Source organism: Cladophialophora carrionii (genome assembly GCF_000365165.1).
Source record: "Cladophialophora carrionii CBS 160.54 unplaced genomic scaffold supercont1.3, whole genome shotgun sequence".
NCBI lineage: Eukaryota > Fungi > Ascomycota > Eurotiomycetes > Chaetothyriales > Herpotrichiellaceae > Cladophialophora > Cladophialophora carrionii.
In genome coordinates this window covers 227,451-254,643 of record NW_008481828.1, presented here as the reverse complement: position 1 = coordinate 254,643, position 27,193 = coordinate 227,451, and the positions used below count along the sequence as shown (strand labels likewise).

At 53.6% G+C, this 27,193-nt stretch overlaps 8 protein-coding genes across 8 annotated transcripts; 3 read left to right on the top strand and 5 right to left on the bottom strand.

Moving 5' to 3' along the window:
- Positions 1–558: 558 nt before the first annotated feature.
- G647_03475 (uncharacterized protein) lies at positions 559–2,764 on the bottom strand (the record flags this gene model as incomplete). Its single annotated transcript, XM_008727820.1, has 7 exons — positions 559–1,007; positions 1,058–1,459; positions 1,515–1,872; positions 1,929–1,983; positions 2,057–2,244; positions 2,294–2,521; positions 2,576–2,764. 7 exons carry the CDS (start codon positions 2,762–2,764, stop codon positions 559–561), a joined length of 1,869 nt encoding a protein of 622 aa, XP_008726042.1.
- A 1,582-nt stretch (positions 2,765–4,346) lies between these two features.
- On the bottom strand, positions 4,347–5,867 carry G647_03474 (RuvB-like helicase 2; the record flags this gene model as incomplete). The annotated part of the gene is made up of 3 exons (XM_008727819.1): positions 4,347–5,312; positions 5,364–5,810; positions 5,859–5,867. The coding sequence occupies 3 exons, from the start codon at positions 5,865–5,867 to the stop codon at positions 4,347–4,349; spliced, it is 1,422 nt and encodes a 473-aa protein (XP_008726041.1).
- A 521-nt stretch (positions 5,868–6,388) lies between these two features.
- Positions 6,389–9,151, top strand: G647_03473 (uncharacterized protein; the record flags this gene model as incomplete). Its single annotated transcript, XM_008727818.1, has 1 exon — positions 6,389–9,151. One exon carries the CDS (start codon positions 6,389–6,391, stop codon positions 9,149–9,151), a length of 2,763 nt encoding a protein of 920 aa, XP_008726040.1.
- Positions 9,152–9,992: 841 nt separating this feature from the next.
- G647_03472 (uncharacterized protein) lies at positions 9,993–12,474 on the top strand (the record flags this gene model as incomplete). Its single annotated transcript, XM_008727817.1, has 7 exons — positions 9,993–10,577; positions 10,653–10,713; positions 10,795–10,957; positions 11,006–11,441; positions 11,496–11,608; positions 11,667–12,147; positions 12,253–12,474. 7 exons carry the CDS (start codon positions 9,993–9,995, stop codon positions 12,472–12,474), a joined length of 2,061 nt encoding a protein of 686 aa, XP_008726039.1.
- Positions 12,475–14,420: 1,946 nt separating this feature from the next.
- On the bottom strand, positions 14,421–15,365 carry G647_03471 (uncharacterized protein; the record flags this gene model as incomplete). The annotated part of the gene is made up of 1 exon (XM_008727816.1): positions 14,421–15,365. One exon carries the CDS (start codon positions 15,363–15,365, stop codon positions 14,421–14,423), a length of 945 nt encoding a protein of 314 aa, XP_008726038.1.
- A 2,680-nt stretch (positions 15,366–18,045) lies between these two features.
- On the bottom strand, positions 18,046–22,476 carry G647_03470 (uncharacterized protein; the record flags this gene model as incomplete). The annotated part of the gene is made up of 2 exons (XM_008727815.1): positions 18,046–18,237; positions 18,289–22,476. 2 exons carry the CDS (start codon positions 22,474–22,476, stop codon positions 18,046–18,048), a joined length of 4,380 nt encoding a protein of 1,459 aa, XP_008726037.1.
- Positions 22,477–24,329: 1,853 nt separating this feature from the next.
- Positions 24,330–24,620, top strand: G647_03469 (uncharacterized protein; the record flags this gene model as incomplete). The annotated part of the gene is made up of 1 exon (XM_008727814.1): positions 24,330–24,620. One exon carries the CDS (start codon positions 24,330–24,332, stop codon positions 24,618–24,620), a length of 291 nt encoding a protein of 96 aa, XP_008726036.1.
- Positions 24,621–25,208: 588 nt separating this feature from the next.
- Positions 25,209–26,189, bottom strand: G647_03468 (uncharacterized protein; the record flags this gene model as incomplete). Its single annotated transcript, XM_008727813.1, has 3 exons — positions 25,209–26,015; positions 26,070–26,105; positions 26,160–26,189. 3 exons carry the CDS (start codon positions 26,187–26,189, stop codon positions 25,209–25,211), a joined length of 873 nt encoding a protein of 290 aa, XP_008726035.1.
- Positions 26,190–27,193: the final 1,004 nt, after the last annotated feature.

Below are 27,193 nucleotides of genomic sequence, written 5' to 3'. Positions count from 1 at the left end.
GGCAGGATAGTTAAGATTCCAAGCCGACGAGACCAGACCTTGTCCCAAGGATACTGTGGAGCAATTTCGACGGCCAAACAGACCCTGTGGTGCCCGTCTCTGTCCGAGTAGCTGGGGCCGCTGGGGCACCTGGGGGAGGGAGGGAACGCGGAGAACCTCCACTACGAAAGTCGGCCCCATAACACCACGACTGTACTCACGTGGTAGACAGCACTTCGTGGACCCTCTGTATCTCGATACGGCGGAGTTCGAAGGACAGAGTGCCAGGATCACAGCGACAACAGCGACACGAGATTTATCGATAGCCACCGCTTGCACAATGAAGAGCTACTAACACAACTAGAGAGGCTTGAATATTGGCCTCGTTCTGGCACCAGTCAGAAGGATGAAGTTCAGTATAATTAACCCCGAGCAGATCCCCCAAGCAGCAAGTGCAAGAGAATCCGTCGGCTGCACCATCATGCGGGTCGCAATGCGGAAGGGGTTCTTCGAGCTCATTCATCTTCTACCGATGTTTTTCGAGCCATCTCTCCTTCGCCGATAGTCCGAAGAGTTCTCCTAAGACGACCGGTCATCCTCGGAGTGAGTAATCTTAGTGTCTTCTAGAACGGGAGCTGTACTCGAATGCTCTTTCGTGCGACCAGGGTTCTTTCCCATTGCACCCTCCCGCACCATGTGAACTGCGGTGTGATTGGTGAGGTACTGAGACGAGTCCTTGATGCAGCACGCGCACGCGATGGCGATAATCCCAAACGGGATCGAGCTGTAGAAGACCATCCTGAAAGCATGGGCGTATGCCTCCTTATAGGCATGGGCCGCTGCTTGTTCAATGGCGGGAGTTATCCCGGGCACCGAAGCAAAGACTCCTGGTATTCCCACTGCATTTTCAGCGGTCGCAGGAATTAGAGCTGCCAGTTGGTCGGCAGATAGCTCGAAGGTAGCTGCCACCTCTGCGAGCTTCTTGGGAATTTGGCCTTTAACAACGCCGTTGAGAATCGTGTTGAAGACTTTCTGCTGTTAGCACGGACTATAGCATGCGGTAGATAGAACCACTTACTCGCATTGCCAACGCTGCCGCCTCCGCTGCGGAATGTCCCAATCAATCCGGAGGCGATACCCAAATGCCTCAGTGGCACATTCAGTCCCGCAATCACATAGCAGAGTAGAGTTATCAAGGCGAAAGGCCCCATGCTGAAGAACTGGAATGCCGACCACGCCGCTCGGTTCATGGGAATGAACCCAGCAAAGGCTGCCGTGAAAACCGTCTGGAAAATCAAGCATACAATGACCTGAAGCTTCAAATGGCCGATTTTGCCCATGAAGAGAGTTGCAATACCGCCGCACAAGACCTGGGCGACACCGTTTGGCAGAGCAATGACACCAATCTGGATCGGGTCGGACGTGTACATGTAGAGCGAACCCTGTGGAAGAAGGCCTGCGAAGGAGTAGAAAACCATGCCTGCCGCCGAGGTCAGCAATCCATGAGGTCTGAGCCTTGGGGAGGGATTACTCACCAGCCACAAAAACAACCACGAGAAGCACTGTGAATTCACGGACCTGGCGGAACAAGCTGTATGGGAAGAACGGCTGTTGCGGTACGGTGAAGTCGTAGATAAAGCACGCCACCAGAGTCAAGATACCCACGATGATGGGTGCAATCACGGAAGCCGATTTCCAGGCATGCCCGGGGGTGCCGGCCCAGGTCAGTCCGATCAGGAATATGGTCAAACCGCCAGTGTAAAGTAGGAACCCGATATAATCAACCTCCTTGATTTGCTGCCAGCGGGACTTCTGGAAATCGTACTGTGGCCTTGGTGGGGGATAGTAGAAGAGTATCGTGCCGATCATACTTAAGACACCGTAGATAATACCCTAAGACGGTCAGGAGGCGTTCTATCCAAGCGCAGCAATAGAATGCCAGGACTCACGATGTAGTAGCACCAGCGCCACTTGGCACCCGTGTTGGCATTCAAAGAGGTAGCACTGCTTTTATGTCAATATTTGGGCTGATTCACGAAACTCAGGTTCAGCAATTGCCAGGACTGAGCTAACTCACATCAAGGTGCCTGCAAGCGCCCATGGCAATGTCATGGCACATTCGGTAAGACCAAGCAAGCCTCGCCACTTGTTGGGGACGAGCTCCTGGATGCCGGCATAGCTCACAAAGATAATGCCACAGCCAAACCCGATAACGGTCGAGGCTGCTGCGAGCATGAGGGTCGACTGCGAAGTACACGCGATGATCTTGAGACATCTGTCAGCATGTGCCTGACGGTGACGGTGCTTGACTTACAGATCCGATAATTGCAATGATTTCACCGGAAACCACGGTCCACCTCCGGCCGAAGACATCAGATATGGCGCCCGCGAGAGAAAAGCTGACCGACGAGGCAATACTCCAGCCGCCCACAATCCAAGATATATGCTCAGTGTCTCCAAGGTCCGTCCCGATTGGGACGAGGATGCTAGTGACGAGGACAAAGCCACACGAAATCGGGCAGACATAGGAGAAGGAAAGAGACTGGGAGAAGCGTTAGCACGCGGACTGTCCAAAGGCCCCAGGTTCGTCACTCACAGCTATCGCAAGGAAAGTCGTCAAGGTCAGGCTCTCTGCCTTCTCCGGATTGTCCTCCAATGCTGCTTTGTGTGGGTCGTCGAGGTCGAGAGGAACCTCGTGAACGGCCACATGTCGAGCCTCGGATCGGGCATGCTCAGTGACTTCGACCTCAGCGCCAACTCTTTTCTCTGCCAGTGAGCCAGCCATGGTGTACAAGGCCCGGTGAGTGGTTGCAGTGTCCGAGTACCGGCCGGGGTAGGGTGAGCAGAAGAGGAGGCAAGTGGAAAAGTGCAGTTGACCATGTTGATAAAGTCGCCAAAGTTCCAAGTCCCCAGTCAACCCGCGTGTATTAGTTAGCGAAAGTGGTCCCTTTCCACCTGGTGAATGGCGGTTGAGCGCAATCTGGGGCCCCGGTCGCACCTTGCTACCGCAGGCTAAATCCTCCACGGCCACGCCTCAGGGGATTGGCGACACGCTAGATCAAGCTTCCGAGGCCTTCTGGACCAGCATGGTCTGGAGCGCCGTGAGCGCCTGGGTATTTTCCGTGGGCTTAGTGCCAGGTCATGCACGCCGTGTTGGTCAATCATCGAGGAGAACGAGATGCCCACCATACGACGTACCCAGGACGAGGTGAAAGAGCTGTGAGTTGGATCAAATACTCTCTGGCCAGACCTGAGGTGACTCCTTTGCCTGTCATGGTTCATCACGTCGGACACAGCCGCTAGTACTGGAGTACAATAGATACGAGTAGCTGCGGCTGCCTCATTCCGAGAGTGGCTTAGCCTGTCAGAACTTTGTGCAACCTCTGGCCAGCATGTGACGGCCCGGCCGAATTACAAACACTGCGTCCAGTACTCGCAGGCCTTTCGAGTTACTTGGCCATGATTTTTGCTGCATCCGCTGGTCTTGCCAAGTGCATCCACCCAGGCAATCATGCTCGAAGTCCTCCGCACTCGAACCAGTCCTCGTTCGCACTGCCGTCGGCTGGGGCCTGAGCCATTCCTCGTGGGCATAAATCTATTACCGCTCGGAAGCTTGGAACAGGACAACTTGAAGAAATCTGGTCTACAGAATAGACCCAGAGCATGTCCCACACATGTGGGGTGCGAATCAGCAGAGCTCGATCTAAGCCTGGTCTGGGGACCCCACCTAACTGGGGAGACACGGAGAGTACGGAGTAATGGGGTGCTGTATACGTGGTCCCCAGTACGAGTTACTCCGTGCGGATTACAACACAGGCGGAAGGCTGGAGCCGTCAGCAAGCTGCTAGAGGGATAAACCCTGTGCACCACGTGCCTTAACCGACCCAACGCTCTCCATGGGCGGGGACCGAACATCTGGATCGCGGGCACAAAAGAAAAGTTAAATCAACACCACCAGACCAAAGCGGGCGTACTGAAGCATAGAGCGCTGGAGGCAGTCCTCCATCCATTTCTGACGTTCTATGTCAGTTCAAATGGACTGTCTAGGCTGGCTCTGTCTGTTGTACACTTACTGAAACACTGGATAAATGCGCTCTTGACATGCATATTGCAGGCTGGGCGGATCCACGGCTTAGGTCTTCTGATGGACTGGCTGGTTTATGACCCTGAGCGATCTCTGATCGACTCAACCACCTGCAAGTCTCCGGGTGCCGGCGCCATCATGGTCTAGCGACCAGCATGCCACTATCGACGCGTGACCCGAAGATCGTGGTGAGGAGCGGGTGGGACGAGTGGAGCAGCCCCATTCGTTGGTAAAGGAGAGAGCTTGCGGGACAACAGCAGTCGAACCCCAGTACTGTAATTCCTTATGCAGTGTCCATCGCGTCCCCATTGGCTCCGTTCGTGCCGTCAATGGCGAAGGTAACAGCTCCGCTGTCGCTGATGAAATGCTTCTCGAAGTCGTTGACCAGTTTGATCGACCTTGAGGGATCGTAGAACAAGCGGTAGCTCCTCTGGACATCGTCGATGCTGACCTCCTTCGCCTTGCGCTTCTGACTCAACAGGGTCGATGTGGTGATGATGTTGCTCGCATATCTCAATCCAGACTCCTGGCCGATCTTCGTCAAAAGGGCAAGTGCGTCTGCTGACAGGTCGACCTCTTCCTCTTGAGCACGAACGGCCAGGATTTGCGAGATCTCTTCGGGGGAGTATGCTTGCGTACTGATGATGACCACTCGGTCCAGGAAGTCCAGCGGCAGCCCATGTGGCGAGCTATAAGTCGTCCCACGGATTCGGGTGTTGCCTCTGTTGCTCGCCATGATGACGATGGGTGCAAGGTCTGCTTCCAAAGCGCGATTGATGTATGAATAGCATTCGATGTCGAGCATGTGCACCTCATCAATGAAAAGCACGCCAGGTATGATCTCAGCTTTGCCTTCTTCCCTCCATTCCCCAACCTTGGTATTGATCTGATCACGAACTTCGCTCCTAATCTCTCCCGTGTCGCCGGAAAACAGGGCGAGGAACCCTTGTGTCCGGGAGTTGATGACATCAATTTCATGCAGACTGACCGTATGGACCACCTCTTTTCGCACCTGGAGTTCGCCCTCAGGGCACTGCACGAATTTAGTGTCTGCGCCCATAGCGTCGTAATCCCGTGACCGCGTGTATGATCTTCCCAGCTTGGTGATTTTCCCTGAGGACTTGTCTATCGAGATGACATCGCCAGCCATCACTCTTTCCTTGGTCATTGAGTCGATCATCTTGGTGCCCATATCGTATACTGTCTCCATGTCGGTCGTTTTGATGGTGAGTTTGCCCTGCTTGTTACCCTGGACGGTCTTGTCAGCCTACATCTTGCAAGGTTGGAGACCGATTCTTACACCCGAGACGCTTCTGTCAATCTGTATTTCTACCACCTCGCCCTCTATTATTTCACTTTCCTCCTTAATCCTGACACCGATAGACTTTCGGAAGGCTTGAGTGAGGGCCTCTGTTTTGGACATTTCAAGGGAGAAGATCTCGGACGATGCGAGCATCGTGAAAGGGACATCAGGACCGAGTGACTGTGCCATAGCCATCGCGATCGCCGTTTTGCCTGTGCTTGGAGGTCCAGCAACCAAAACAGCCCTTCCAGCAATCTTCCCATCCTTGACCATGCGCAGGATGACTGCGGCTGCTTTTCGTGCCTTTTCCTGGCCAACAAGTCCTTGCGAGGACCCTCCAGGCTCTAAAGTCGCCAAGTCCACCCCAAGGCCTCGGATATGAGAATGCGCCGCGATGAGGTTGAGCCCGCGGACATCCCGGCTTTCGGAGACGGTTGTTATGGGCTACGAAGGTTAGCTGTGCAACAAGACGATGCAGTGAGGAGCACTCACGGCGGCCATCTTGCGGTGATTACAAGCAGATCTCGGGATGTAGAGGCCGCTTTGAGAAGGGAGTACCACCGAGCTCCAGGCATGGACATCAACAGTGGACGCTGGTGTGGAACTTGTTCTGTGACGCTGTGAATCTATCCGCGAAATTTCGCGACTCGCTAAACATTCCGCATATGGAACGCGCGTTCAGGCACCGCGCCGATCAATTGAAGGCAATGTGAGGGCAAGGAATCGTGTCGTGGACGAGGCTCCCAGGTACAATTCAACGTTTAGTCCCTTTACCACACTGACAGCGCGCACTTCTGACTTCCCAATCCTTTGTCAATCCTGTAATCCGAAAACTCAAGCCGCTTCAGCTTGACTTTGTCGCGCCGATTGCTCCTTCACATCCCTCTTGCCGACTTCGCCAGGCTGCCCTCACTACCTCCGCCCTACAATTTCAATTCTCAACTTCTCGCTCGTCGTGGAGACTTTACAAGGACGATATGTGGTGGCGCCCACGTTAGCTTGAGAATTATGCTGGAGTGAATATGCCGGGTTCACCCTTGCAGAATTTACCACCTGCTGCCAACGACCAGCGCTCACCGGCAAGAGATCCTAGGATCAGAAACAGAACAGGTTCTGCCCATGTCGTGGATCAAAATGCAGATACTGGTAGAGGGCCTCTTTCTGACTTCCGGGAGTCGTTCCGGAAGGGAGACGACACACCCTCTACGACCACTCCACAAAGCCCCTCCGTGAGGCTCGACAACCCTCTTCCGGTCCCAAATGATCAGCCCGAACTCCTGTACTCGTTCTCACGGCACATTCACAATTCTCAGTCTGTTGACTTTCTCAGTCGGAAGCTGGCATATCTGAGGAGTGAACGCAGTGCTGCTCGGTCAGATCACGAAAAAGTCAGAAAGGAGAGAGATAGATTTCCAGTTGTAGTCGACCAGGCTCGCGACAGAGTGTCCAAGATCGAAGGTGTTTACAAGGCGGTCAAGCAAGACGAGGCCAATGCGCGAGCGGCAGAAGAAGCCTCCGGAGGCAAGTTGATAACTGTGCTACTCGAAAGGGTAAAGGACATGGTGGAGGAGAGGGACGTCTTGGTCAAAGAGAAAGACGATGCCCACAAGCTTCTGACTGAGCAAGTGGGCAGAATGCAACAGCAGTTGCAAACTGTCCTCTCGCAACAAGCCACGGCAGCCGCCCAGCCACCACCTGTTTCCAACGAACTCAAAATTCAGCTCCAGAAACTTGAGGAGTTTCGAGCACAACAAGAATCCGAAAACAAGAAGTTCAGCGCTATTCACGACAAATTGCGTGGTTTGGAAGAGATGCGCTCTGAACTACGTGCCAGCAGTAAGGCTGCGAGTCATGATGCCATGCAAGCAATCGAGGCACTGAAATCAGAGATCGAAAGTTTGCAGCGGGGTGTGGGGACCTTGGAGCAGAAGTTGCCCCCTGTCGAATCCCAACTTGTGGACACACAAACTCTACGTGCAATGGAGAGACAGCTCGAAGAGCAGTTCCAGCAGATCAAAGACGCATCCAGATCGCACCAACAAGTGGTCGATAATGTTGAGCGCCTTCGCAAATCCATGCATTTGAAGGTCGAGAATATGCATGGCGAGTTGAGGGATGATCTCTCGACCATCAAGACAGATCTAGGCACGCTTAGCTTCCAAGTCTTAGGCCAAGGTGAAGACCAATCCAAGCTTACGACACGTGTCGTGGCGCTTGAGGAACTTGTGAGTCCTGGACCTCAGGGGAGTGGAGGTCTGCAAACTGAGATCGATACTCTCAAACGGGCGGATCAAGATCAGTCAGAGAAAGTGGCTGCACTGGACACGTCCCTGGAAGAATTTGCTGAGAGATTTGACTCTCTTGAGACGCGACTTGCACATTTCGACGCAACCCCACACACGAACAGCGCCGTTGAAGAGCTGACTTCCTTTCGCTCCCAACTCGCCGAACGTATCATGGAGTGGAAGAGTTCTGAAGAGAAGCTGAGTAAAGAGCTGAGCGGCCTACAGCAGCAAGTCAAAGATGCCATTGCACGCCCAAGTGCCTATAAGGCAGAAGTGGATAAAGACTTACAGACTCTCAAGAGCCAAATCGCTGATCATGCCAGCAAGCGCACGAAATGGGAAGATACCCTCGAAAAAGAGGTCAAAACATTAACAGCCAACTTTGTCGAGCAGGCAGCGGTGCAAGCACGTGATGTTAAGAAGCTCGAGACGGAATTTGCTGCTTACACAGAGATCTGGAAGCGGTCTGAAACCGAGCAAAATAGGACCGTTGTTGAAGCGGTGGACAAACTCCGGGATGAGCAGGCAGCCATGAGAAGAGTCCTCGCGCAACAGTCGACGCAAGGCCTGTCAGAGGATGAACGTCAGCAGGTCCAACACGCGGCGAGCCTGGCCTCGAACGTCCAAGAACTTGGAACTCAGGTAACAAACGTGCAGAAGGATCTGGAGAAGCAATGTCATTTGACAGTCAGCCTTACTCAACGGTTCAACAACCTTACCACGGATGAGCTCGCTCGTCGCATGACGGGGGTGGTGAGCAAAGCTCTGCCAAAGTATGAAAAGCAGGTCCAGAAGCTTGATGACCAGGTTCAGAAGCTCGACAGCGAGTTGCAGGCATTATGTCAGGAAGTGGGCGTGCGGGAAAAAGCGGAAGGCGCCACACTCGAGGTAGAAAAGAGACTTCAGGAGCTCAAAGTCGGGCTCGAAGACATTGCTGCAAAATTCCAGTCAAGCCATGACGCCCTTGCCAAGAACTTCGCCGAGGCGCGCGACAAAATCCAGAGTCAAATCGAGGAGCTACAAGGAAACCACCGCGAGCTCGAGTTATCGCTGGACCAGAATGACGCCAGCCAGTCAACGTACCGGGAGTCTACCGCCAAAACTCTCAAGGCCTTCGAAACCAGACTCGAGAGCATCGGTAGTCGCAATGAGAAGCCCGCGGAGCCCGCTGCACGCGAGCTCTTCCCAAACAATGGCCACAAGCAACAATCGGGTGGTAATCCTCTGCCGCGGTCAACCAGCGACAAAATCAGTCTACCGAGAAAGATGACAGTCGATGACTCAGACGATGAAGAAGAGGATCTGGATTCATCGGACATTCTTGCGAGGTTCACGAAGCCACCACCTCAACAACCTAGATTGTCTTCGCAGCGTCAGTCATCGCGGAAGTCAACTCAATCCGGGGAATTATCGAAACGCAAGCGATCACTGAGCCAGGAGGAGACGACCGAAGCTGAATATTCCATCAAAGGCAGAGCTTCAAAGAAGTCGCATCGGTAGCCAAGCTGCGAACCCAGCGCCCAGTCATGGTGACATGATTTTCTTTGCGCTCTTCTCGGACATGCCGAAGAAGAGGACTTGTACAGAGACGCGAGACATGCCTGATCCAGCCTCGATGCTACAGAGGGCATCATATCAGACCGCTGGATTCATGGTGATTACAGGACACGACTTATGATACCCCGGGCATGACCCTTGATATTTTGTTTGCATTATGAGACAGCGATTAAGATGTGGTCCCTCGAGTGGTTGCAGCCTGCAGGGGGTCTACATCCGCACAATAACAGGAGTTGTGTGGTGGCAGAGTCTCTGCATTGTGTCGACGCTGTAGATAGTTAGCAGTCCTTCTGTCATGCGATTTGGCATGGTAACCTACGTGCCGTTGACACAGCAGCGCGATGTGTTGCTCAGTCTGTGGACAGAATAAATCTCCCAAATATTGGTCGATGCGCCATTCTTCCCCAAAAGAGTAAGACACTCTATCAGCAATTCAGGGCCCAAGCACCGTTCGTGCATGTTTCCTCCTTCAGCTGGACGCTGCCAGGGACATTCGCCTCCAGCCAGAAGGCGACACGGGGAGATGATAATGCCAAGACTGCCACGCTGACAAAACAAAGCTTGATTCCTCTGAGACGACTTCAATTGGCTGATCGAAGCACCCCGCCCAGTCCGGTGTATTCCAGTTATGGTTTAGCTTGGTCAACTAAGATCGATGCGTAGTCAGCGACCTCAGGCCCCCTAATGTCGGAGGCACTGCCAATATGAAAACACAGACCTGGGACGTCTTTGTGAAAGGCCGAAGCTGGCCCTCTACCAGACTGTCAAACAGTTCGAGGCAATCATGGACTCGGTGCCCGAACCAGATCTTGAAAAGGGAGGCACCACTAGTCCCAAAGCCCATGAGCATCACCATCTACCTTTTCACCATGACCACAGCCACCACAGCCACCGCGGCAGACGCTTCCTGGAGTTTGTGCACCCCCACACCGGCAAGACGTTGGTTGTCTGCCAGAGTCCGGAGCAACTCGAACGCAGAAGGACCGAGCTGCTGCAGGAGAAGTCTGACCACGAGTTCGACGTGATTCTGCAAGGCTCAGCCCAGCATATCGAGGCAATCCGCGACCTGCACGCACACCACGAAGCCAAGAGAGACCAGCTGAGGGAGCAACATGGCGATCTGTATGCCGATATCGAACATGTCAAGTCTGAGTTGGACGCTCTAGCTGCCGAGATCCATCACGTTACAGCGCATGCCGTGTCTCTTGACGCCTCGTTCGATCGTTATGGTTACTCTGCACATCTCAGGACGACGGATGACGATTCGGAAAAGTCATCTATACATAGCGATCATCCCTCGGCACAGGACAAGCACAAAGATCGCTCGGTCGAAGCTATCCAGTTCTTTAGACGCCCTACGGTCCGCCAGGTAAGTGTCCTGCTGCCATTGACGGTGGTTTGCTTAGCCTCGTCACATACCTGCCACTGCTAAGGTCCTGGACAGTACTTTCACAAAGGCCTCTTGTGGAGGTCTTCGAGAGCCGGAGAAGTTGGAAGTTTCGAACGTAAGTGATCCTGGACCCCCTGGGCTGTGACCGTCTCGACGTCGCCGTGTGCAACAAGTGAAATTCTGACGTGCGCTCTAGTGTTCGTGGATCTCGTCTACGTCGGCGTCATCGACATAGTGGGAGAGAAAGCTGCCGAGCACCCTGATGGCCTGTCCTTGCTCCAATTCGTCATCATCTTTTGTATCGCTTGGAAGATCTGGGCCGATCTGACCATGTGGATCAACTACTTCGAAATGGACGAGTATGCAGCCGGGCTCTGTTGTCCCTGAACGATGCTAACGGCGTGTAGTATTTTTCAGAGGATATGTGTCATCTTCTACCTGATCTGCTTGTTTGGATTCACCACAAACATTTTTTATGCCTTTGACTCGACCTATACGTCCTGCATTGCCTTCTATGTCACCCAGAGATTGTTCGCGGCAACCTGGTTTGCGGCCGTGGCTCTAATTCTCCGCCAGGTCAGAGGTGCCATGATGATGACTGCCATCATCAATGTTGTTACTGCTGCCGTTTGGATTGCAAGCATCCATGTAGCGTGGCCCAGTCAACTGGCTCCGATCGTCGTTGCCATATTCATTGACCTGTTCGGGAATGTTCTATTGATCGGGACAATGAAAGCAGCGGCCAAGAACAGGTTACCGGACGTAATTGCGCGGGCGTTCGAGTTCTTCCCTGCCATCAACATTGAACACCGGGTGGAACGAAACAATGCATTTGTGTCGCTGGTAGGGCGAACCCCTCTGTTGGATACTTGCACAGAAATTGACCGTGATGCGCAGGTGTTCGGCTATTCTATTCTCACCATCTTGTTCCAGTCGAGAGCTTCGTTCGGCATCAACGCATTCTTTGGAAAGGGTGTCCTTGGCCTGATTCAGGCATTCATGTTCAACTGGTAAGTCGAACGCCTCCTGGATCTGTGTTTACAACGAACGAAGACTCATCTGCAATAGGATCTACTTCGAGATCGACGCGTATCACGTCCACGTCCATGCGATTCGGAGACACTGGCTTTCTGCTTCCGCCTGGGTTACCGCGCATCTACCGTTCATCATGGGTTACGTCCTTGCTGCATCGACACTTTCGCGGCTGGTCTTGGCCCACGACTGCCCCGATGCAGACGCTCACGATCTCGGAGAGCACTACGAGGAAAGCAGTGAGGCCGAAGTCTCCCACGGCCTTCGATGGTTCTACTGTGGTGGACTCGGGATTGCCTTGATATCTATGGCCTTGATTTCGTTCTGTCACATCCACAAACGACTGGAAAAAGCTCGTCTTCGGAAACGGCCTCGACTGATCGTTCGGCTGTGCGTGGCCGCCATCATCATTTGTCTGCCCACTGCCGAGTCGCTAAATTCTCTCCACCTCATCTCGATCACGACGGCCCTTGTATTCGTCGTGCTGTGTCTGGATCTGTACGGCATGTCTTGTGATGTGAGTCTCCCCCCCCAAAACCCAAGTCAGGTTCAGGTCGGGCAGAATTACGCGGCCTCCGGATTCCCACAATCATACACCTTGCGCATGCTGACAGTGAAGCAGGGGGATCGCTTCTTCAGTGGCGGTTGGTGCGAGGAGTCCAAGAAGAACTGTACCTACAGCGCCAAGTGCAAGCTGGGTCGGAGACGGCGGCAAGAGCTAGAAGAAGCTCTTCGAAAGGGCCAGAAGGTCTCCCTGACCGATCTACTCAAGAGGCATTCAAGCATGAGTAGTCTGGAGAGCCAAGACAGCCGAGATGAAGAGTGGCATGGAGGACACTACTGAAGCCAATATCTACTTCCCCTTGGCGTATCACGATTGACCAGAACCAGAACCAGAATCATCGATGCCGTCGGTTGTCATGATCAAAATCATTGAATGTCATCGGTTGTCGTCGGATTCAGGCTCGCAACGGATGTACCCCGTCTTTCGTACCCAGGAGTGATGTATCGCCAAACGAAAAGAGGGCACGTCAAAGACAATTAGAAGCGAGTGTTCGTCAATTCCTTCAAGCCGTGCAAACTTGAAGAGCATCCCGTCAATCGACGGCCACCAACGAGAGCAATTGGAATCTCTAATGTTCTTCATCCCACCGGCTCCGGCTTACAGCCTCGGACATGAGCGAACACATGATGCGACAACTCTTCCTCATCATGGACCACTACGTAACTACAGTGTTATCCACCCCCGCCCCCTCCTGGGAATCCATTTCACAGCCGGGTATCGACGAGCTGGACCGTTGAGCTGGGATTTTCTGGCTACCGAGGGCGCCAGTCATTAACGACCCGGGCCTCTTCCGCGTCGATGGATTGACGCTGAGTGAAGATCCAGAACCGATTGCATTCTGGAAACATCACGCCTTCGCCTTCGCGCAGTTTTCGAAAGGGGCTCTGCTCATATTTCCAGGCCCTATCACTGTCAGTCAATCAATCTCTGTGCCCTGCTGAATGCTACATCCCCCACAGACCAAAGGGGTGACTTCCACTTATCCTGATCTGGAGAGCAGTATTGAGAGAAGGAACGCGGATAGGCTCATGGGTATATCTATATATATCTAGACACAAACAATCTGATATACCAATGATCCCGTATGGCACACGACGCCGCCCCCGCCACAGCTGGACCCCGGCGATGCGACCATCTTCCTGGGCAGCACCTTCCATGCCGATGGGGCCAACACCACGGTCGACCAGGTTAGAGAGACCGGGGGGATATACCTGACCACGGGCACGTATCGGCAGGTGAAGAATCAGTATCCGACAGTCCCGCCCTGCAAAAGCTGCCGCGCTGGTCTCCGCAGGCACAGAGGTTGCTTGGGTATGGTGTCTCCCCGCCCTTCTGTGGCCTTCAGGAGGGATTCTATAAGGATCCTATGCAAGGGTTGTTTGAAGTGGTTGATTCGAAGACCGTCGTGCTTTGAGCGATGATGGCGGGTCCTCATGAACATCCTAGAGAGCTTTAAATCCATAGGAATTAGCATGAACACGGAGTAGTGGAGTGTTCATTGGGGGTAGTCTGTCAACTCAGGACGTAGAAGGACGGTTGACAGGCTCCAGAACATCTTGAAGAACACCCTTATCATCGAAAGTGACGCTGTCCAGGAAACTTCAGTGGGCCTCTGAAGCCACGAGAAGAAAGTTTCGCCACGGGGCTCCTCATCCCACAAAGAACTGACAGATTCGGCGTGGCGTTTCGATAAAAGCTGAATACTCCGTTAACCCGCACGCAATGAGGGCCACATATTTGGTTCATGTTCCTCCTTTTGTTCCAAGTCCCGAGAGTACTCCTTCGTATGGATATACCTCGTACGCGAACTTCCCCCAATCTCCAACTCACCCGCCGGCGCAGGATGAAAGGCGTGCCAAGGCCTTGCGTGCTTTTGTCCTTGTCTTCACCATGGTGTTGAACAGCTGGGCCTTCAGCACAGCTGTTCTGGTTGAGCTCGTGCCTGGGCGCATTGCGCCATCCTGCTCGACACTCGCTACAGGCCTTGCAAAGCCGACAGCCCTCATCTTGCCTCCTCATGACACGTCTCTCAACTGGAGGGGAGCCACCGGGTACTCAGCCTCGTGACCTCCCGAAGCCGAAGTTCCTCAGAGGCATCCGAGCCGAGCGGGGTTTCCTATGATGAAAGCCCTTCCCTGTTGATCTTGGAATCTGTAAAACTCGCCCAGTACGTTCGGGTGAACGCTTGTGAAACCCACCTCGGCGAAAACGACTCGCCAGGCGTTTCAGTCCTTCACGCGGGTCTGGTGATCGTGCCTCAGAAACACCTCGAGAGGCGTCTCCTCCCGGATCACGTCCTTGCGAAAGAGAGGGTTTCCGATCTGGTCTCGAATCGTGAGCGTGACGTGGGGAGAGTCTCGGCGGTACGGGGGCCGTTCGGCGGGGGCACCATCCTCATCACAGTCCATTACATCCATCATCTTTGGTCCGTGGTATGTCACTTTCGTGATTCGGGCGCAGGGGATTGAGGAGCCTGACCGTGGTTTCTTGTCCTCGAGATCAGCCTGCATGACTCTAGGCTCATGGATTGAAAGACGCTTACACCGGGGTCCGATCTCTTCCTCCTTCTTCGCATTCTTCTTGGGCCTATGTGAATATTGACCCTTCTCGCTCAGTCCGTCCAGGTCGCTGAAAGCAACTGTACGCCCACGTTTGATTCCCTTCCTCCGCTCTGGAGGTTGCTGGGTTACTGATACATTTCCGCCTGACGTTGGAGCCACCTTTATGATCCTTTCAATATCTGTCACTGGGTTTTCCCTTACTAGCTCCAAAGAGGCTTGCACTTCTCCAGGAGTTATACGAGTATCCTGGACGGCTGCTCCGACCTTGGTCTTCTTAGATTTCCCCCCACGATCAGATCGCGGCATCAGCGGCATTTCCGGATTAGAGGACGGAGGCAGGGAGATCAGGTCATCAATGGTAATATGTGGCGCAGCCGCCGGCTGTTTCTGTCTCAGGTGTGGAGAAATGAGTAACTCGACGCCTGTAGAAGGAGCCATACGCGGCTCTTGCGGGCTTTTGCCCTGAGTCGCAGCTGCTGCGGGAGATGGTGGATTGCCAGATATCTTAGCCTTTGGACGTGGAGGATTTACTGTTGCGTCCGGGGCCGAGCCGCTACGGTGCTTCGTATGACTCGTGGTCCTTTGCTTCTTGGTTCGGTTCTTCCTCATGACATCTTTACCTGCCTGGCCGTGCCTTGCAGCATCCTGTGTCTTGACACGCCTGGAAACCATGTCCTTCCTATTAGCGGTTTCATCATCGTCATGTTCAATGGTAGGCCGGAGTACGCTGGTTGAAGGTCGCTTTTCTGCTCCTGGCTTCGATGTTATAGACCCGAGGCTAGATCAGTCAACTGAACTCGCACCAGACTCCTTAGACGGTATTCGGTCTTGCAGAAGCCTCGTTTGAGGGTCTACCTTATCTTGACCCTTTTGACAATGGCCCTCGGACCGCCGTGCATCTGCTACTATGCCACCACCAGAAGCGCCATCTGCGGCAACAACAGTAGGCTTTTCTTTCCCCGACTGGCGCCCAACAGCGAGCTTAGCGGACGGGAAAGCGTTGTCAACTCTTGAGGGTGCAAAAGAAGAGCGCCTTTCGCATCTGTTGCTGGTGCCAGTGGCTGGCTTGCTGGACGGCACTGGGCAAACAGACTTGCCGACGAAAGGTGGATCGGCAGTCTCGTCAGACACTGCGACAGTTAGTTGATTCGAACCTTCTTCCGTTGTTATCCTCGCACCCTGTGCTGTTAGCGGCCATAGCCAGCCATCAGCAGCATTTCCAGCAGCCTGTTCATCAATCACAATAGGGTGACCTTTTACACCAGCCACCAGACCCGCCCCATTGCTGCCTGAGTTGCTGGCGCTACTTGTCGGCCGAGGCGAACAGACATTAGCGGCCCAGCGAGAGAGGCTGAGGGGGCGGGTTAGCCAACTGGTAAAACCCCCGAAAATGCCTTCACCAAGGACTTGTATTGAGGGCGACATTTGTCTTCTGCGGGCTCACCATGGGCTAGAAGACGGACGACTTTGCATGACTGGGCATAGTCGTTCTGGTGGCTGTGGGTCTGCGCCCGAGTTTGTGACTCCTCGATCGCCACCATACACATCTTTCTCCTCTCTTGCAGGTTGAGTATCATTTGCCCCAGGGCCGTGAAGACGACAGTTGGGGACGACGGATGATGTAGCCCTTGATTTTCCTTTGGCCTTCTCAGACAGCACCGGGATCTTGACTAACATCTTTCGCGGACCGACCGAGGAAACGGCTTCGAGCTGAACTTCGCCTGTAGCTCCTGCGCCCACGATCTCCTGTGCGTTTCTTAGAGCGTTCTGCTGTCTGGATATGGACAGCTGAAACTTTCTTCCCGGCTGTTGAGTATTTTTTCGAGACTCATACTCGCTCCTCAATCTCCTTGACAACTGAGCAAGAGGGTAGGGTTGCTGTAAATTACCCTTCAAAAGAGCACGCGCAATGATGGCTGCGGCATCAAGAGGTGTCGCCGCAAAACATAAACCATAATGCAGAATTTGCGCAAGCAGCCATACGTATTCCTGTTTCTCGAGCGCACGCCCAGCATTGGGATCCGGCTCGCCATCGGGCAAGATTGACCGTCGGATCCGATTCTCAAGATCGTGAACAGGCTCACGCGATATCCAGAAGGGTTCGCGGTCCTGCGGGATAGCTACTTGCTAACCGTGACCGGGAAACCATCTCCAATTCGTATCCCGAGTCAAGGGCCCCATAATACTCGCCCCCATGTCATCCAACCTTGCGGACTTGCCCAAAGTGCTCTGAAGCAGCTGAAGCTCCTGAGACTTCTTGGAAGCTAAGACCTCCAAGTGCTTCTTGTCCATACCGAATGATGCTCAGGTCTTGACCGGCACACGGGGACCCGAGATCTTCAGATTCTGGTTTTCCATGAGACCTTAGCGGAGCTTCGAGACAGGGTGGCAGATGCATCGCGAGGTCTTGCAGGGAGAGGAAGAGGCAAGGAGGGACAACGGTTGTCCAATGGTGATTGTGTGTAGAAGTAGAAGACGAGCGATCCGGAGCGTCCTATTAATATCTGGGACAGTTTAAAAGGGCTTCTTCACCACTTGCTCCGGCGTCGCTCACCTTGGACAAATCTCAACTTCCGAGACGCACGGAAATGTCTCAGTCATTGAAGCTGTCCGCTGCGATCTTCTACGGTGCCGGTGTTTTCAACGGAATGCTGGATGTGAGACCACCAGCCCGCGCTGAGCGAGACAGATTGACTTCGAGAGCGTCCAGATCGTAAGACAACCATGATATCCACATCCACGTGATTGGATGATCCAGAAATTGTCTGTGGGAATATCAGGTCGGCCGCCAAGGAATCGACGATGTAGAAGCCATTGGAGGTCAAGATTGTGAACGGGCGTCATCGCAAAGTGAAGTCAAGGGTGGAGTGAGCGATCGTCTGGCACATCCGGAGCGGCATCGCTGGTCAACACTCGTAAACGGGCTTCAGCCTCAGTGGTCTTGGATGGCATTGACTGTCTTCTGCTTGTCACGAGACAGTGACCCCGTTGCTATCGACCGTGGTTTGGTCTTCCACCAGACTAGACCTGGGGCTTCATACTGAGCACTGGTCAACAAAACCTCCAACCTTAGCTCTTGGGAAGGAGAAAGCGAAGAGAGACGGTGCAAATCCTACAAAAAGACGAAAGCCGACCACCTGTATGCGTTGCCTCGAAAGGTGTTTCCCTGGCGTCTTCAGCGACGTCGAGTGTTGCGAATTGCTTGTCCATCCTCCACCCCCCCATGCGCCATATTTTGCCAATGATCCGAGCCTTTCAGGCGGTACATGATTTCATCACAACCCAAGCCTTACTGCCCTAATCCCTGCCCACCCAAGGACGACCTCATTTCCTTCGCCCTCCTCGAAACAACCGGCATGATCTGTAAGGCGGGGTCAGCCGGGTCCCGTTCCGCGATTGTCATGTAGAGTCGCTCGAGCTTCTGAATCAGGGAGCTCAACAATGCCGGGGCATGTTGTGCCAAGTCAGCGATCTCGGGGTCCTGCAGAAAGGTGTCAGTAGACATCACAACGTGGAGGTAATAAGGACTTACAGATAGGTCGACTGAGTTGAAAGCGGCTGAGATCCACTCAAGACGTTGAGCGGTGTTCGTAGTCAACGAATTTCCGATCGTGACGGCAACCGAGAAAGCAATGAGCGGAGAAACATCGGTTGAGAGATACTCGGGGGTGAAGTGGATGAACAATTTGTCGAACAGATCTGATGGCTGCGCTGACTGTAGCCATTTTATCGAAGCTTCCTCATAGCGGCCGTCGTTCATGAGGTGGCTAATTTCGTCAAACTCAAGTTCCTCTCGAGTCTTTTGCCGAGGCGCGGGAGCACGAGAGATAGCTCGTGGCGACGGCGTCATACGAGCCGTTGACACTTGGCGAGACCCAGGCACCGAACTACCTTCGTCAAATAGTGCAAGCTGGCGACGATCCCTCAGGATCTGACCTTGAAAGGCGACCTGTGTATCGGACATTTGTTGCAATGTTGCCGCCGTAGCCTGAAGAACTTCGCCGAGTTTTTCGAGCCTGCTCATGTCGTGGCGTCTGTCGTTTTCCAATTGGCGAATCTCGTTACGAAGGCGCACCTCAACCTCGGATGCCGCCTTCTCAGCCATGGAGAGTGCAAGCGTCTTGAACGCAGGTACGACTTGCTTCTCCAGAATGTCATTCAGCTGACCCTCCATCTGCTTCGCGATCTTTGGCGAGATCGTATCTGCTATCGCCCGAGTCATGTTAGGGTTTTGAAGGGCTGCATTGATGGCAGTAGGCAGCTGAGCTCGCAGCTCAAGAGGCACCACGGAATGTAGACTTTTCGTGACAGCGTCTCCAACTTGTCCAGTGACTGCTTGTACCGCAGCCGTGGTCAGCGCTGGAATCATAGATTGGTCCATCTCAGCGGAGAGTATGCGAGACATTGCCTTCTCAACATTGTTGCTTAGAGTCGTAGAGACCAGTCGAAGCAGGGCTTCCTGGCGGGCGACCGCTGCCGAATCCTGCGCAACTCTATCATTCTGGATGTTCTGCTGCAAAACACCGAGCTCCCTCCGGAATTCCGTGGACACCGCCTTTTCGACCTTTTTGAGTTCTTTGTCGAGCCAGTCACCCGAAATGCCAACAGTGACTGCTTCCTGTTTGGCCATTGCTTCAGCCGTGGATGGAGGAGCTGCTGCCGCGGACGTGGGCGCATCAATCGGCACAGGGTCTGTACCCATAGTGGCAGACTTTGAGGATTCAGCGGCTTTGACAGGCGACTCGTTGGTTGGAATAGCTTTTTCGACGACTTGTGAATCAGCGACTTGGGGAACTTTCTTTTTGCTCTTCTTACTCTCCTTTACCAAAGGAATCTCCACCTTGGTCGGTTCCGACCCGTTGGCCAGCGTATGAAAAGGAATGGGCTTGGGAGGCACCGCTTCTTCGACTTGCGAAGTCTCTGGCCGTTCAGTGGATGTCGAGCTCTTCTTGCCAGACTTCTTCTTTGAGCTTTTGGTAGGCTGTGGCGTGTCCTCAACCGGGCTGCTTTCTTGATGGCCTTCTTCAATCACACTGCCTAGTCGCAATTCCTTCAAAGAGACATAGCCTTCATCCGCAGCATTAACACCATGCACAACTTTGCTGCTGGTATCCCAACCAAGGTCTTCTTTGGCGATATTGAGGCATGTGACACCCTTGGAGTGCACAATATAGAGCTCGAAGAGAGGTTTGCGTTCGTCGAGAGTCTTCTGAGCCTCCGTGGTTCGATAAATGGGCAAAATCTCGACGCTCCTGAGCTGGCCTTTTTCGGCAAACGAGATCTCGCGGATGCCACTCATACAGGCAGTTGATTCGGGTTTAGGTAGTTCCGGGTCTTTCTGAGCAATACGCTGAACGTACGCCGCCTGGGATAAAGTCGTAGCCAACGTGTATCTTGGTGCGGATAGGTGGATGAAGAAGAGCGAGTTTCGAGTAGGGTGTCCGACCACGATAATGCCGCTGCTAGCGTGGTAGCACACACTGCAGATAGGGTCGGTCTCGTTGTCGTGGGGGAAGTTGAGCTCTTGCACAGCCTTTCCTAAAGCAATGTCCCAGAGCTGAAGCGTATGATTTTGCCGCAGCCCAACCAAAACATAGCGCAGCGCCGAGCCCTTGTTGTATGGACGGACCTTGTCAACAAACGTAACCGAGGTCGGCCATGACTTTTCGGATGGTGATGCAGTCGAAAGAGACAGAAGTGGAGAGTCTACAGTCATGCCTGCCACACGAGCTGCACTGGCATTGGACTCATCAATCAACTTGCGAATGTCCCAGAACCGAAGTCTTCCAGTCTTGTCCAGAGACACGACAAGAGTGTCGTCCTCGCTGAAGGTGAAATCCTTTCCGGCCTTGCCAGTGGCGATCTGCAGCGACCGTTCCTGGAAGAACTTTTCAACATCCACTCTCCGATTATGCCCTTCGACGCCATAACGCGGAGAGAGTGCGGTTGCTGGCCAGACAATATGAATTGCTTTGCCACGTCCAATAGCGAAGAACTCTGGATGCCGCGAACTCCGCTTCGCGCGTGTCTTCAGCACGCCTCCAGCGGTATTCTCATCAGCCGGAGGATAAGGAGGGAAAATGAGACTCTCAGTATCCAGCGCATTCTTCTCAAAGAGATCGTTTCCATTCTTGTTGATAGTCGCATAGTACACCGTGCCACTGACACCAGTTCCGAGAACAGTTTGATCATCACTTGGTTCCCCTGGAGCAGAGGATGTGCATAGCGCGACATTGAAGATACGGTCACCGGAGTTCTTGAACACTTGTCTGTCACTACCATCATCTTGTCGGATGATGCGCATGCCACCGTTCTTTACCAACGCGTAGGTGATGTACTTTGAAGTTGCCGCTGCCAAAGAACGATCCAGTTGGTCGAATTCCTTCTTTAGTCGCGAGATTTCCATGACGCCATCCTCTCTGATGCCGACTTCTGAAGGTTCAGGCAACTGCAAGTTGAGGGACACAAACGGCTTGATGGGGAAATTGTAGACAGGGACGACTCTGGCATCTTCTTTGTTCGGCGACCCCTCCATATCTTCCCATTCATCCCCGCCGTCAGGCGAATGAGCAACAGCCTTCTCTACTTCGGAGAGCTCCCCGTTCTTCGCCTCCGATAGACCATCCTCAGGAGTCTCGTCCATTGTTTTCTCTTCTTGCTTGACCTCTGGAGGGGCAGAGGCCAAGATATCCTGCACTGGCGCGACATCTTCGGTGCCAGGTTCCTGTTTTGGAAGCGACGGGTCGACTGAGGCTTCGCGCGAGATGGTCGCGTTTCTCGATGCCGAGGGCAGTCTAGGCGTAAGAATCTTTCTCTTGGCGACCTGTTCGGTAGTAGCCACGCGTGAAGTACCAGCTTCGGGACCATCAGAACCAGCTTCGACGCTGGGATGCGGGGTATCGACACCGAGCACCGTGGGAACGGACGTCCCGTTTCCGGGTGTCTGGGTGCGAGAGGCGTTTAACGAGGTGTGTAATGCCTCGAAAGGATTCGTGTACGTAAAGAGGGGCTGAGACTGCGCTGGAGGCTTGCTCGCCGGAACGGGTGTACCGATAGGGCCTGACTGAGGAGCGCTGGTCGAGATAAACGAAGACTGGCGATCAGCCGCGTCTCTTGACTGCGTTCGCTCAGCGGGAGCCTGACGTCCACCAGCAGAACTTCCAAGATGTGCTTTGCTCAAAAGCTTCAGGAGAGCATCCTGTGAAGCATCACGAGAGGTTGTAGAAGCCGGACGATCGCCACCTCCGCCCTGATCTTCCAGGTTGAAAGGAGACCTGAGTGGTGGCCGCACTTCGGCTGAAGGAGAAATGAGTTTGGCGACAAGGTCAGACGCTGAAGCCAATGGCTCTTGTCTGGACTCTTGAGGTGCCGGCAGCTTGCCATTCTGTCCTTCTGGGACAACATGAGCATTGCCAGCAGAAGATAGGCGCGTCGAGGTGGCATTCGAGGGTGTTGAGGCGGAAGGTCCAAAATTGAGCAAGTTCAGCAGAGACTGCGCAGAGGCAGACGGGGCTGATGCCACAGGTTGTGCGATTTGGCTGGTGTGCGAGCCCTCATTCGCGACGGAGGTAGAGCGCGGAGGAGGGCTTGATGGGAGTGGCGAGACGCCGGTGAACGGAGAAGGCTGGCCAGCATTGTTGGAGGTGTGGGATGGGGCAGGGGAATCGCGAAGCTTTGGCCTCAGGTTGGCAAACAGAGCTTGTAGGTCGTTGGTCGACATGGTTTCGGTCAATCGAAAGGACGTTAAGCTTGTGAGCTGACGGATTGCGTCTAGATCAAGCAACAGACAAGAGTTGAAAAGGCGCAGTCCCCGTTTCCCAGATTCTACAACGGGAAAGCTGAGGATAAAGCAGGAATGAATGGCAGCACCGACAGGCGCAGGGAACGATGTTTTCAAACGACACGTTCCGGTGGATTTTTGATGATGATACAGGGAGATTGAGGGAGGCTGAATCGATCGCAAAGGAAGCGCCTCTCAAAATTTCTCCGCAGTCTGTCGCATGAAGCTCCCACACTCCAACTTCGATGATGATTCATCGAGCGCCAAGACGGCACGCCGGACAGCCTTGCGGCGCTGCAGGCTTCATCGCCATAACAACCTGCTTCAACGGCCCAACTATTCCGTGCTTGTATTCCTTCAGATCTGTGTCAGTTCAAATTGCGATCACCATAGCTAATTGACAAGATCTATCTCCTCGCCAAAAAGCCATCCGAGCAGTATATACCTCCTTTCGCACCATTTTATTATAACAGCTGCTGGCGAATGGGCACGCTGCCATACGACCGTCCACATCCTGCATTTGCTTTCCCTGCCCTCGTGGTGCAATCATGACCTGGGATGTCCGGCATCTTGCACCCTATTAGCCCACGGCCAAATGGAGAGACTTGGTGGTGGTCCCAAAGTAGACCACGATGGGCTGCACCGTTTCGCTTAATACGGCTGTTGGCCTTGGGACATCTCACTTAGTTATATTACTAGACCTCCATGGGTTTCAAAATCCCAGACATAGACCTGTCGACTAAATGGAGATGTAGCTAGAGGTTGCGTCCTTCACGGATCTACGCTGAGCATGCGAGATATCAGGGTAGACATCCACGTCGTCGGAAACCCCTGTGTTGCTCGTCACATGTACCGATTGTCGCCGCGCCTCTTAAATATGTCTTCTCGAGACACGGGAATCTGAACAGTTCGACAGGGATCTATTTATTGGTTAATTCTGTGTATGTGCCTCAGCTCACCTCCGTACAGCTCCCAATTTATGTTATGTGGCATGGGTTGGGATGGGGTGGAGGTAGAAGCAAAGAGCATCAACTGTTATGTTGCATTGAGCTGCCAGGTCACAAGTGCTGGACAGTACGTACCATCATACGCTATACAGCACGATCTATCATCAAGGAAGATTCACCTCGTAAGAGTAGTGCAGTCGCATGATTTCGTAACTCATGCGTCCGTCTTGTCGACTGTCAAGCTCTGAATCGGGCAATGGCTCTCCTGTCACGTCCACAACAGGACCACCAGGATGGTGAGGACGTTCCTACACATGACGTCATCGCTTGTCTGTGGCCTGGTGGGCGCCTGTCGCCGTCATTCACGTGCATGTCCACTTCGGTCCTTGGCCCCCAAACGCCTTAATGAGAAGTTCAAGCATTCCTGCGCTTCCTGCACAGCATTTCAGGTCTACGCACACACGCATACGAGTACGCTCTCTACAAACAAAGGAAGGCAGCAAGTTACATGCCAATGTATTGCCTTCGATCGTACGTCTCCCTTCTCCGTCTTGTTCTCATTCAGGCACAGCCACTGACGACGTCAATGACAGCTACCTGCCGCTTCTCCTCCTCCCACTCCCGCTCTCCCTCTCGCCAATCCACCTAATCCTGCTTCTCTCCCTCACCTACATTCTCAACCGCCCGTGTATTTACTGCTCCTTCCTGCTCATCATCCTGTTCGCATCTTCATGCCACTGGTCAAATCGTTGTTTCTTCGATTTCCCGTCGTACGCCGAGAACGAGGATGCGGCGAGCACTATTGCGGCGTGGTTCTCGCCGCGGCTGTACACGACCGGTCTTTCCATGAATGGGACGACGCAGGCCAAGAGCACTGTGGCGGAGGAAATGAGCGAGTTTCTTGCGGATGTTGCGCAGTCGACGATATCTGGGCTGGTGTGTGCCGTGAAGGAATCGGCGGTCGACTTGATTGAAGGAGCGCACGGAGTGGTCGCATCTACAACGCACACGGCGACGGCTTCTTCGTCACCCATTTCGCCACTTGCTGATACTGGCATCGGGGCGCATTGGCTGCGACAGTTGCTCGGAAGGTCGGAATGGACCTTACCTTGCGTCGGGGTCAAGCTGGTACTTTGATCCGCCGCAACACAGAGAGTGTCTGAGCAGTTGACCTCAAGGATCACTTGGGAGCATGCTATTCTTTTCAGCATGAAGTACTCTATCCATATGTCGATATGCATACACGCAAGCGCCAGAAGCGTTAATCAGATCCGGTCCACTACCACGGCAACATGGCATGTCAAATATCTCACAAAGTATATTCTAGTCTATGGTGAGATGGCTTCTGGGGACGCAACATGGCGGACCCAGGTTCAGCGAAGGTTGCTCCAACCTTTCCCTACAATTACGGCCTGCTCAGGCTAGGGTGTATCCGAAGTTCCTGGGGAAAATGCCACCGGTACGCATTACACATAGCACAAAACGCCAAACGCTGCGTTCAAGTCGTCAAGCTTGCCCACTCAGCCTTTTGTTCCTTTTCGCCATCAAATGGTGACAGAGAAGTGGTATCATCCCCACTCGGTGGAAAGTTTGCGTGGTGCAGCGGCTCCAGGACAGTCAGGAGACACCTGCAAATGCCGATCATGGAGTGATGGTGCATGAGGAAGCAGATGGCTTTCCAGTTCGCTCGTCTTCCAATCCTGTATCGAATCGGGCCCTTCCCAATCATTGCATCGGCCAGTCATCCTCGGTGATTGATGACCAGAACACGAATATCGCAACGACGCTCAGTAGCGTGAAAAGTGTCTCAAAAAGGGCCCCGTTGATCTTGCCATTGGTCCCGTCACATATATGCGACGAAATCACATACATAAAGACCTGGCCAATGGCGAACAGTAGGACTGCGACGACGAGATAGATCATTGGCTTCGTTTCCCCGAGGACCTTGAGCACCAAGAAGGCTTCCAAGACGAAGAAGAGGAACATGAAGACCAATGGCGCGAGCTGATATAGCGTGTAGAGGGCGTAGTGTTGATGTGGCGGCTGTAACGAGCTGTCCCAGAAACCACTCCAGGAGAAAGCCGTGTCGAGCGCGATATAACCGGTCCCAATGAACAAGGCTAGAGCGCTAATTCCGATCAAGCCAAGTGATAATGCTGTGCCGTCGTCAAGTAACTGGTAGCCCACCACCGCATTCATGAGTAAGATCCACGAAGTGGCCACAATGGCTGCTATGTGGACGGCTGTAAACCCTTTCCGCACGTCGTTGTTCAATGGAAATCCGCCGACGGTGAATATTTCGCATATCTCGATAATCAAATAGCCTGCCAGGAATATCTGCATTTCTCGACGGCCGACCGCAGCAGCTTTTCTTTCTGCTCTCCATAGCAGGAACAGTGTGACCAAAATTGCGATGCCCGCAAGCAGTATTGACCCCAAGTTGGCGAGGTTCCTGTTGTTGCTGAGTGTTATGCCGCGCAGGACACATCCGCCGTATGCAAGCGCGGGTGGTTGATTGTTGGCGACGAGGATCTGGAGGCAGTCAGAAGGGTGAACGGGGGCTTATCGGCGGAAGTGAAGTCTCACATTGCATATCGGGAGTGTTGCATCTCTGCAGAAGTTCTGCAACACCAAGGTCAGTACTCTGCCGCGCGTCCAGACGGTGGAGGCTCCTACTTGGAACTTCCCATATTGTGTTCCACCCATCTTACAGCTCTTGCGAGAGCCGCAACGTTAAGGACAACGTTGAACGGTTAGGTTGTCGACGATAATCGCGGACTCGACACTTGTCACACCATGTACTGATGATTGTGAGGGGTAGCTCAGTCCGAATTAGGCGCAGACTCAATTGAGGTGCACACAGAAGGCGGCAGAGGTGTGGGAAACGGTCGATCGGTAGTTGAGTCTCTGAGACAGTGTGGTATTTTTGGACGATTGCGAGAAGAGTCGAAGATGATGTCGCGAAGAAGCAGGATTGGCTAAGAGCTACTGCAGGAAGTAGAAAAGTTGGCAGGGCGACTTTGGGTCCGCGTCGGCAATTATGGAGCCTTTGGGGCTTGGAGTGGTGGAGGCCACAGACTGTGGAGGGTGGCAGGAAGATGCTGCAAGCCTGCAGATCAGGAACGCACTCCCGTCGGTGGTCAGCAAATGATACCGGTCGCCGTTTCTTCGCTTTGATGCGGGTTTTGAGACCAGACGAGTACGAAAGCAAACAGAGAAGACGATGAGCGAGGTTACAAGAAGACGCGAAGGCGATTCAGACTTCAGAGCTCTTTGATTAGATTGCTATGTCACCCTGGGAAGGAACGACGCTCTGAGTGGACGAGCGCAGCGGGAGGAACCTGGAAGTGGGCACGGAAGCTGGTCTCTCGAAGACTGCCCAGCCACGGCACAGTCAAGCAGCGGAGATTTGAGCTCCTTTGCTTTTTGGGCGACATGTGGCTTGCTTCGATTGCGACCGTTCCACGCCCACGCTAACCAGGCCTCGGGACGAAGCTGAAACCGATCAAGATACCGTCTTGCACTGTCGGTTCAGATCCCCGAGAATTCGTCATCATCGATCATCGCAAGCCGTGACGCCAGCGAACAAGCAGTCGGGTAAGCATTCAACGAGCAACAGCAAATGGAGCTGCCCAGAAAGTGCTGTAAGTCATAGTGGACGGTGAACAACACCACAAGACTTCGTTCGAGTTCTCGGCGTGGCCAAGTTG